The sequence below is a fragment of the Hemicordylus capensis genome, chromosome 2, assembly GCF_027244095.1.
Source record: "Hemicordylus capensis ecotype Gifberg chromosome 2, rHemCap1.1.pri, whole genome shotgun sequence".
NCBI classification, from domain to species: domain Eukaryota; kingdom Metazoa; phylum Chordata; class Lepidosauria; order Squamata; family Cordylidae; genus Hemicordylus; species Hemicordylus capensis.
The window spans coordinates 204,321,786-204,333,466 of NC_069658.1; the positions used below are offsets into that span (position 1 = coordinate 204,321,786).

The 11,681-nt window shown below is 42.9% G+C and overlaps 1 protein-coding gene across 2 annotated transcripts in view; it reads right to left on the reverse strand.

Annotated features, from left to right (window-relative positions):
- LOC128341864 (DNA primase small subunit-like) overlaps positions 1-8,937 on the reverse strand; it is a 31,700-nt gene extending 22,763 nt beyond the window's left edge. For both annotated transcript variants that reach the window (XM_053288474.1, XM_053288475.1), the window contains exons 1-4: positions 8,778-8,937; positions 6,544-6,701; positions 5,341-5,447; positions 2,668-2,741 (exon numbers count right to left, since the gene is read on the reverse strand). In XM_053288474.1, the coding sequence (XP_053144449.1) occupies positions 2,668-2,741; positions 5,341-5,447; positions 6,544-6,701; positions 8,778-8,880 (442 nt within the window). In that variant the 5' untranslated portion in view covers positions 8,881-8,937. The remainder of the gene's footprint in view (positions 1-2,667; positions 2,742-5,340; positions 5,448-6,543; positions 6,702-8,777) is intronic.
- Positions 8,938-11,681: the final 2,744 nt, after the last annotated feature.

Here is an 11,681-nt window from a genome sequence, read left to right on the forward strand (position 1 = left end):
AAATACAGCCACATAAAATAAACATTCCACCCATACATTGTTAATTGGTACAAAATATACTGGAGGATGGGGAGGTGAGAGTGCCACTGCTTACAAACAAACAAAAAATACTCTCCTGCTGCAGAAAGGGGTTAATGTCATATGGCCCAACAGTAGTATCACTCCAGAGAGAGCTACTACTACTCCAATACTACAACCAATATTTATATTCCACTTTTCAACCAAAGTTCTCAAAGCGGTTTACATAGAAAAAATAAAGAGATTGCTAAGATAGCTGCAAAGAGGAAAAAAATAATGGGGAGCCTAGAATTGGGAAGCTTATAAAAAACAGGCTAGCTTACTAGCCATGGTAAGGCCTGTTTGGGAGAGGTGGCAGAGCATAGCAGACTACAGCCAGGAAACCCAGCATTAAGGAGACCCCACAGCCCCTGCCTCTCCTGCCCACACCCCTTTGGAGGAACCTGGAAACACAGGGCTTGCTCAGGAGGCCAGCTCAGGCACTTTCTAGGTACCAGGACTGATTGGAGCTTGAGGAAGAAGCAGGGCTCCTGGCTCCTCTATCCGCAGCCAGACTTTCACTGGTGCAACAGCTCTACATTGGGAAGCTCCTCTTAGAGCTAGCTTCCTGTGATCTTTGCTCCAGCTCCTGTTGCAGCTGTTGGCCAAATCCCTTCCCTTGTTTTCACCGTTCCTGGATTCATCCACCTTTCCTGGCCTTGTACTCCAGCCTCGACTCTGTTCCTGGGTTCTGACCTGGCCTTGACATTAATATAGACCCACCCGCCTTGGCTTCCTAAGCCTAGGCACAGTCAGCAGGATACACACAAATATATGAAGCTGCTTTATACCAAGTCAGACCCTACATCCATCTGGCACAGTGCTATCCATGCTAACAGGCAACAATTCAGGGGGTCCCAGGCAGGGGTCTCTCTCATAACTTGCAACCTGGAATGCCAGGGATATGAATGTTCTGCATGCAAAGCACATGTTCTATAATCAAGCTATGGCTCCTCCCACAAAATTTTCAGAGAAGCCAGGACCACCCATTGTAGTGACATGGCAGGGAAAGATCAAGAACATTGTATTACGAGCAGAGGTGCATCTATGTAATTCTTGAGCCGGGACCTAAAGGCCTTTGGAGCCCCCGCTGCAAGTTAAGCATCATTCCCTATTCTTATCCCACATATTTCTTTCCCCACGCTGTCTTTAAAGCACCCGGCACAGGCCATAATTATACTCAGCTGCCCAGCACAGTGCAGGCCAGCGCTGACCACACCACCCAGGACAAACTAAAGAGGATCTGGGGCCCCCCAGGGGGTGTGGAGGCCCTGGACTTTGGCCCCGAGGTCCAAGGGTAGGAGCACCACTGATTACAAGGAGGGAAAGTTGCAGTGTCTGTGTTAGGAACTCAGCCATGAAATTTAGTGTAATGCATGTGCCAGCCTCTGTGTGCAAGGCACAGGGCAGGCTCCCACCCTGCTTGAGAAAACCTTGGATCATTATATGAATTCACTGTCTCTCTCTCATCTTTGTTGAGCTCTTTGTTCTGGTGAGTAATATAATTATCACAGCTGCATTGCCTTATCAGCGTTACCATGGAACTGCTGTGTGAGAAATGTGATCATTATACCGTCTCTCTCTGTACACCTGCATTTGCCAGCAAGCAGAACTGATCTGTAATCAACTCTAAAAGGCAGCCCCTTTTGGAGTGCTAATTGGATCTCTCTGTGGACCAGTGCACAGGTGCCATGGCCCGCCGTCAGAGCCACATCCCCTGCCGTGACGGGATGCTTGGTCATTTGTGTTTCGAGGGATGTCTTTTACTCCTTTATCCTTCTCTGATTAAAATGACATCTATTCACCTTCCACCTGTGTGCGTCTTTCTTTCTCCCTCCCAGGAAAGAACTGTGCCCCTGCTACAACACCTGTCTCCTAGCATGGACCAAAGGAAGCTTGGACTGGGCTTTATGGACAGAAAGCCTCAACTGTCAAGCAAAGCCATACAGAAAACCGGAAAGGAAGCAAAACAAACCCTTCCTTGTGGCAGAGCTGGATTAGGTATTCTCTAATAAAAGCATTCCAGCCTCATTATCTGGTGACTTTGCAAAGTAAGCCAGAGGCTGGCATTTACACCTACTTGTGGTTGCTGCTGGTGTCTGCATTATGTTTCTTTTTAGACTGTAAGCCCTTTTGGGACATGGAACCACCTTATTTCTTTTTCTGTGTACACTACTTTTGAGAACTATTTGGTTGAAAAGCAGTATAATAATAATAATAATAATAATAATAATAATAATAATAATAAAGCTACAAGTCTTCAGAAACAATTAAGCAGCATCAGCACAACAATGAGTGATCTCTAAGTCTTTCATACCGGCCAAGACCCAACTTGAATCACAACCACAATATGGGCCCACTTTTAATTTTTTACCATATATGTCCATATTTTGCCTTCTCTCTCTCGACTGTATGTTCCTTGGGGTATGGATCTGTTGCTGTTGCTGCTTACGCTTCCTTTGTAAAGCACCACAAACACTGATGGTGCTGGATAAATTAGCACAACTTACTCTACTTCTGCGAGATGCTCAGACTCCAATGAGTCTTCATGGAAAGATCAGACAAAACGAACAGCTTGCAAACAGTGATGGCATGCCATAAGTAACTCACCTACAAGTGCCCGGTCTATTATGTGAATGGCAATGGTCATGAGCGTCCAGCACTTGGAGCAGATCTCTGCAGAGCTGAAGAGAAAGCAGTATAGCCCCACTTCATGTACACATTATTTCTACCCCATTTCTCCTACCATTCAAGGCAGATTACAAAATATAAAAACCACAATAAAACAGCACAATCTTAAAAACAATAAAAAGCAACCCATACAGAGCAGTAAACTCAGCAGAGAAGAAACACATTATACAGAGCAAGTTAAAAATAATAAACAACTTCTTCTTCCACTCCATTTTCAGCCACTATATGCTTGTGACATAAGATGGGGAGTATATTTAATGAAAAACTATCAGGTGCTGAACCACCTCATTCCTATGGCCTCAAGGCTATCAGGGAAAAGACCCTGCCAACCACAGTTCTAGACTCTCCAGAAGATGCCAACAACAGTGTATGGAGGCCACTTGAAACTGCATCCACACCACAGATACATGCTCTTGTGGCTTGTTTTGTGCCACTATCAAATATTTTTGAAAGCAGATTCTGGTGCCCTGGAGACAAGTGGTACTGTATAGCCTGGACCTAGTTGTATGGCACACAGATGTGACTAGAAGCAGACTCCAGCATGTTACTGTACTTCTTTGCTGTGTGAAGCAGGCAAAGGTGAGCACCAGAGGCAAACTGCAGAGTCATCTTCTCTGGCAGGATAAGCAAAATCGGAGGCCAGTGGAGCTCAAGACCATCCAGTTAAATTACATTGCTGAAGATGCTTTTGCCATGTAGTTCTTCATGCAATACTAATTTATGCACTCCAGGCTGCAATTCCAGGCACGCTCAGAAGGAAGGTCCACTGAACACAACATGGTTTACTCCCAAGTAAACTTGAATAGAATTGAGTTGCATGTGGCCACTAAGCTGCTTTAAACAAGGTATTAGATAAGGGAGGAAGGATAGGTCCATCCAATCACTATTATTTATTCTGTATTTATTACTCTTCTATACTGCCCGGCCCAAATGGCTCTAGGTAGTAAAATCAGTAACAAACAAAAACAATTAAAACAATCAATTGCAAGAGGTAAGACAATTTAAAAACTACTATAGGTCCAACTTTAAAAACAAGTTTTTAATGGCCTCTTTTGAAGGATATTAAAGATGTTAGGCCTCAAATTTCTATAGGGCGCACATCCCAGTTCAGCTGTGGAGAAGACCTGACAGAGTTGCTGCCAGACAGACTGGCAGTAGCTGGAGAAGGGCCTCTTCTGATGACCTTAATACTCAGTGGGGATCGTGCCAAAGGCAGCACTCTCTTAGCATCATAATTATTGTGATAATACGATGCTATGGAATTTTTTAAAAATTGTGAGCTGCCTTGAATTCTGTATGTGACCCCGAGATTATAAAAATAAATTAGTGTTAGCTAGGAATGGAAGTTCCACATTCAGAGCTGACATATCTCCAATTACTAGATGCTAGAGAGAGAGAAAATAGGGGGTGCCTTTCATCATCTTGTTCATTCGCAGTTTCCCCTGCAGTACCATTTTCTGCACTGTCAGAGACAGAGCAGATGAGGGGACAAACCTTTGGTACAGCTCAGCAGGGAAATCCCTACCTTCTTCCAAGCTGCAGGAAATTTCTCTACTGCAAAGAGATTTTTTATCAGGCAGTATATAAATGTAATAAATAAATTAAATTGGCTCCATGAGCAGCAAAGAGTCCTCCAGACTGCCATGTGAAGTATTAAGATTCAAACCTACCTACACTGGGCTGTAAAGGTAAAGTGTGCCGTCAAGTTGATTTCGACTCCTGATGCCCACAGAGCCCTGTGGTTTTCTTTTGGTAGAATACAGGAGGGGTTTACCATTGCCTCCTCCCATGCAGTATGAGATGAGGCCTTTCAGCATCTTCCTGTATTGCTGCTGCCTGATATAGTACCAGCGGGGATTCGAACCGGCAACCTTCTGCTTGTTAGTCAAGCATTTCCCTGCTGCGCCCCTTAAGGTGGTACACAGGGCTGTAAGGTACCACAATAAATAAATTAAAATACAAAGCAAATTTCTAATTGTGGCAAACAACTTTTTTAAAAAGCCTAATTGTGGGTAGTGTCTTCTGAGGCTCAGTGGGACAGAGTGATCAGTGGGCACAGGCAACCCCCTTCCCAGACAAGTAGCTCACCCTTCCCCCCCCACCCCGCCATTGCTGGATCGCTGTGGAAACCTGAAGAAAAGGTTCTTTTCACATACTAGATGCTCTTGCTTGTTATACTGTAATCAACCTACATATAATAGGTCCCCATGGGGTAATTTTTTAAAATGTTTGGGATGGGAGTATTAATATGAAATACACTGTGCAGCATCCAGACCACTTAGTCACAACTAAGCACCATTGAAATATGTGAGGTAGGTTAGTCATGACTAACTTGTCCCATAATTTCTATGGGACTACCTTGGTCTGGATCGTGCCCACCTTTATTTCTCATGTGGGATAAAGCTCGCTCCTCATGCACTTTGCTCCTTCTGTGTCACCCTAATATTTCTGCTCTGGTGCCACCGCCATTAGTGGGTGGAGAACCAATGTTCCGCACATCTCTCTGTTCTTGCCCATAGCTATAGTATCCTCTCCACTACTGAACTGACTACCTAACTCAAATTCACTGTCCCAGAAGGGTAATAAAAATACCTGCAGCATCGTCTGACATCATCGTAATCCGTCATGTCAATGTCAAACACCAGTTCTTTCTCCTGTGCCTGGAAGGCACCCAAGTGTACAGTGTTGTGCTGAATGGGCTGCAGAGGAGAGAAGCTGAATAAATACAACTCAGAATAACAACTGCTTGCAATAATTTAGACTATAACATAATTACTTCATAAAGTATAATTTCTACTAAAATAATGCTTGACTATTATGTGACCATATTTAAATTGTTAATGGACAAGGTATTTGTTTAGCTAGACACATGGTCAACATTTCACGAGCAACCCAAATTCTTTCCTTGATGAATTTGTCATTTTAAGCTGGAAAAGTCCATGCAGACCAGCATATTGAACGTTCTCTTCTTAACTACTAATTCTGTTCTTAGACTCTATTGAGCTGTAAAATGGGAATAATAAGTCAGTGTAATTAATAAGTTTCAAGAATGTATAAGATAATTTACTTTCAAGTGCTCTGCACATTTCTGAATTAGTGCTATTAGAATTACTAACTGGAGTACTTCTAGATATCAAATTTGTCTATCATAGCATTTTTGCAAGTTGCCAGCACACTTATGTACTGGCTACAAACAGGCAGAGTAGCTGACCTGACTATTTGTCATTAATCGAAGCATACTAGCATGACCACCAATGGAAGAAGGCAGCAACTGTCACACAAAAGCAGTGATGCAATTCCCAGGCCCTTGTGACAACAGGAAGCTTTCCTATACGGTATTACTTATTCAAGTTATAGATTTGTGGCTGGGGAAATAGACACCTTGAAAGGACTGTATAAGCTCCTGAGAAGAGGGACCTGTCTGTGGTTTTGTTGTTCTTCATGAAACTCTCTAAAGTATCAAATACATCATCATCATCATAGTAATCATCATAGTATACATTAAAAGGTAGATTTTAAAAAACAAGCTGGAAACCAAGAGTTATCTGTGCCTGCTGATGGAGACTGAAGAGGGAATGGGGTGAAGGGAGTTAGGTTACATTTGTAAAAAGTATGTTTTAACCAGAAAGGTCATGAGGAAATGGAACAAGATATAGTGAAACTCCAGTTTTATAGTACATTTGCATGAAAAGATTCATTTAGAATGGTTGTAAAACAGCACTGAGTCACTCAAAGAGGATGGTTTCAAAAATACTTTCCAACTCAGTGGTTCTATTGCTCTGTAGCATTCCATACCCTGTGAGAATAGACGGCCCCAATATCAATTTTGTAAGGACACATTTTCTGGATCTCTTTCTCCAGTTCCTGGGGTGTGTTGAAAGACTGGTACCGCACATAGATGTCATCACGCAGAGTGAATGAGAACTCTTGCCGCTGGAAGTAATTCTTTGACACTGCAAAAGAAAAAAAGAAGATAGGTCTTCAACCAACCCAGACTAGCTCAGTACTGTCTACACAGACTGGCAGTGGCATCTCCAAGATTACAGGCAGGGGTCTCCCTCAGCCCCATATGGAGATGCTAGAGAGGGAACTTGGAACCTTCTGCATGCAAGAATGAAGATGCTCTTCCCAGAACGACCTCATCCTGTAAGGGCAATATCTTACTTTGTTCACATAGTCTCCTATTCAAATGCAAATCAGGGTGGGCCATGCTTAGCAAAGGGGGGAATTCATTAATAATGATAATGATGATGATGATAATAATAATAATAATTATTATTATTATTATTATTATTATTATTATTATTATTATTATTATTATTATTATTATATACCAACCTTCCAAAAATGGCTCAGGGCAGTTTACATCAAAATAAAACACTTAAAATCAATTAACAGTTAAAAACAAAACTATAAAAACAGCATAAAACTAATTAACTATTAAAACATTTAAACAGTTAAAAACCCTGGGGAACCAGGCTAAACATTTACAGCAATTAAAAACAATTTACAAGAAATTAAGAACCCTGGAAGGCCAGGCCAAACAAATAGGTTTTAAGGGCTCTCCTGAAGGCCAGCAATGAATTCTGGTTACGGATTTCTGCTGGAAGTGCGTTCTACAGCCCCGGGGCAGCTACAGAGACGGCCCGCCTCTGAGTTGCCACCAGATGAACCGGCGGTAACTGGAGATGGACCTCCTCAGATGACCTTAATTCATGCTTGCTATCTAAAGACCAGCTCCCCTCTATCATATCCCTAATTAGAGGAGATACTTGGAGACTGAGCTCTGAATCAAGAATTCCGGGGTTTGAATCTTGCTCCTGCCGTGCACTTGCTAGTTGACCATAGACAAGCTACTCTCAGTCTCAACCTTAATGAAAGGCGGTATAGAAATGTATAAATAAATAAATAAGAGGATAATAATGCTGACCTACCTCACAAGGTTGCTAAAAGGATTACAGGATAAAATATGTGAACATAATAGTAGAATTTGAAGCATGTTTATTCAGAAATAAATCCCACTGCATTCAGTAGGACCTCCTCCATAGTAGGGAGTATACTTGCTTAAGATTACATACTAGAAGTGCCATAAAAATGTTAAGAGTTAAAGGTTTTCCTTTGTTAACCTGATCAATAGTTAAGAGCATAGGAAGTGCCCGGAGAAGACAAAAATCTAAGATTCCGTTTCTAACACTGGCCAACCAGATCCTTTGTGAAGTTTGCGACAAGGAATGAAGATGACAACCCCTCCCTAGTTTTTATCCCCGGCACCCGGTTCTCAAGTATATGCTCCTCTGAACATACCAGATCACTTTAGCTAACATGGTTAATAGAGGCTGATAGATCCATGGAGGAAAACCCATTTCATTTTTTAAAAAGCCATTGCAGAAGGAACTCTGCAAGTTAGACAGACTTCTTTATGCAATGTTGTTAACTGTCACACTCTGCCTACAGCACAATCATATGCATGTTTACTAGAAGTAAGTCTCACTATGTTCAATATGGATTACTCCCAGGTACGTGTGCATATAGGGGTATAGCTAAGAGATAGGGGACCATGTTCACCTCTCTCCCCAGAGGCTCTTCAGAGTGAGGGAGATAATGAAGAAAATTATACTTTGAACCCATCATCTCAATTATAGCTACACCCCTGTGTGCACAGGAGTGCAGCAGCCTTTGTGCCTAAAAGGTAAAGCACTAGAGCTCCTGACAGTCACACCCTCTGCCTTAAACGCCCTCCCACCACCAGGAGTCAGGTGGCCGGTTGCACTTTCTCCACTTCTACCTATCGAATTCTGCATATGCTCAGAGGCAATATCGCCTTTTAAAAGGCCTTTTTAATAGCATGGTACCACATTCCAAGGCTGAGGGGTGGTAATGAAAACCGGTTCAAGGGTTTAGCTCCTGCACTAGTCCGTTCCATCTGTCAACGACCCCCTCCTCCGCACACTCTAACACTGCCCCCCACCCCGCACCTGCCCTTCTGCTTCCCCTATGGCTTTGTCTTTCCCATGCACTGGGTTCCTCACCGTCACCATAGCGCAACCACCGCCCATAAGGACCGAAGGGGAAGATGCGACGATAATAAAGAGGCAGCAGGTCGGGCAGAGAGCCCGGATCAAAGTCTGCCATAGCCAAAGCAAGAGGAAAGCGCGGGAGAAAACAGGCTCCGACTTCCAGCAGCTCTCTACAAACCAATCATACCAGACCAAGCTCAGGAATTGTGGGAGTTGTAGTCCAGGCAAAGAGCTGGAAGCTCCGTAGGCTTCAAAGTGTCCTGTCCTCTGAGGACCTCTAGTGGTTTATTTGTTAATTTCTGAAATGAGACCTCTCGAAGCTCAAGCTTGCCTGTAAACTATGCCTTGTGGACTGGGAGGGCATGTTCCAAGATGAGCTGTGAGATTGCTCAGTGTGGGAATAACTTTGATATTCTGTACATGCCAGCGTGGTGTAGTGGTTAGAGTGCTGGACTAGGACCTGGGAGACCCGAGTTCAAATCCCCATTCAGCCATGATACTAGCTGGGTGACTCTGGGCCAGCCACTTCTCTCTCAGCCTAACCTACTTAACAGGGTTGTTGTGAAAAAGAAACTGAAGTATGTAGTACACCGCTCTGGACTCCTTGGAGGAAGAGAGGGATATAAATGTAAATAAAATAAAATAAAAATAAATAATAAACACTCTTCTCTGTTATGTTCTTCTCCCATAACCCTGGTAGGCCATCCCCCAAGGAAAACCTGCTCCTCCATTTGGTATTAGTATTGCTGCACCCTTTACTGGTATATGCTTCTTCCCTCTGCCCACAATGGAAGACCATATAATGTCTGTGGCATTATATGGGTTCCTCCAGAACCAGAACAATGTGAGGGAATTTGTCTGAGATTATATCTTTGTCTTGTGAGGATCCACACAGTTCTCCTTGTTAAGCTTGTTAAATAAAAAAAGCAATATTACTATTAAAAATATGTTTAACTGCAAAGAAGCATTTTAGCTTAAAGTCCTAATTGTATATATTCCCAGGGCCCAAGAAGAAGAGGCTTTTCAGAGAAAGAGGCAGCTGAATTTAAGAAAAGGAATAGGGATAGAGATGGGCCCAGCGAGGGGCAAAGGTTAATATCACTTGATCTGGACGAAGAAACCTCAGGGTTCCTGAAACAACTGAAGGACCTCATTCCTCAGGGACAGCTTGTTCAGTGGCAGGGTTGAGAAGTCCAGAGGGATTAGTTGATAGAGATGAATCCATGAGGGTGCTTCCTCCATGGAACCAGCTTCCTTTGTTAGTGAGGAAGACTGGGCAGATTAGGCTAGGTAAGACAGCCGATCTGGAGAGTGGTAAGAATGGAACACAGCCTGGCACGGTGGCCTGTGAACAGTAAATCACCCAAGCAGCTGGTAACTCCAAGGTAGATGGTTCGCAAAGAGCTCACTGGATCATGAAATTGAGATGTGATATACCCCAAAACATGTCCTGGGGGGACATTCCAATTGACCTTTTTTGTTGAATAGGTGTGTTGGGTGGACCCGGCAAGGATTTTGTTGTTGCTGATCACTCTTCCTGGGTGTAACAATGAGCCACCCACGTGTAATCTGGAAAACACCCGAGTGTGGAAGCAAAATGCATTATTTGAGAAGGTACACTGAATTTTGTTTCCATGGTCTATGACCATGAATTTCCCAGAAGTTGAAAACTCTATAATCTTTTTTATTTACAATCAAGAATATATTTTTCCCATGTAAAGTATGTGTATATGCCCTAATCTGTTCTGAGAAATTAAGGAAAAAATGAAACAGGGAAGTAGGCCAATTGACTTAAATGATTTTTTTATTGAGAAGGAACATTTTGATCAGCTCCTCGCCGTGCACTCTGATTGTAGCAAGAGACAGTTTGTGGTATGTATGAACTGACAGAAGAAAATCATTAATGGAGTGGTTCTGTCCCAAGGAGCAAATGAGAGCAATTTCCCTGCAGGTGGGATGAACTGTCAAGCAGCCAGCTGAAGACTTTCCAAGGCTAAGGCCCTGTTGGATCCGACCAGGGTAGTTGCCCATGAAGAGGCGTATCTAGGGAAAATGGCGCCCAGGGCAAGCACTTAAATTGCGCCCCTCCAAGTTCTCTCCAGTTTCAGGGGGGATCTGACACCCATCTTTCAGATAACTTTACCATAATATCAGCCCCCCTTCCATTCCAAATCCAACAGTGCGTATCAGCAACCCCCCTGCCCACCAGCTGCTATCTGCCGGCAAGCAGCAACATTCACACTTTTATTTATTTATTCGTTCATTTATTTTATTTTATATTTTTATATCCACTCTTCCTGCTCCTCCTCCTCCTCCTCCAAGGAGCCCAGAGTGGTGTATATAAAAGAAAGAAAGAAAAGGAAAGGTTGTGCCCTCAAGTCGGTGTCGACCCCTGGCGACCACAGAGCCCTGTGGTTTTCTTGGCAGAATACAGGAATGGTTTACCATTGCCTTCTCCCGCATAGTCTGAGATTATGCTTTTCAGCATCTTCTTATATTGACGATTTGCTCAGAATTGAGTAATGAAGTGCAACTTTACTAAAACCAGTAAATGGACGATACATTATAATGGATATGCAAAAGGAAAGACATGGAATCCAGACTTGATAGTACTACTCCATAGGCATGAAATTGTAAAACTGCCCTGATAAGAAGAAAATATTTAAAGAAGCTCAAACAAATGGACTGCTTGTACTCAAGTTCTTACCAACAGGAGAGCTACAGAGATTGGCAAAATAAAACACCATTATCAGATGAGCCAGACCTAGTACTTCAAAAAGGGGGTCATTCAAAATTGTATAATGGACAGTTCTGCAATAGATCATTGATAAAATAATATGTTTACATACAAAAGGCACCAGATTCAAATGCTGTCTCAGTCACAAAGCTCATTGAGTTGTATTAGAGAAGTCAAAT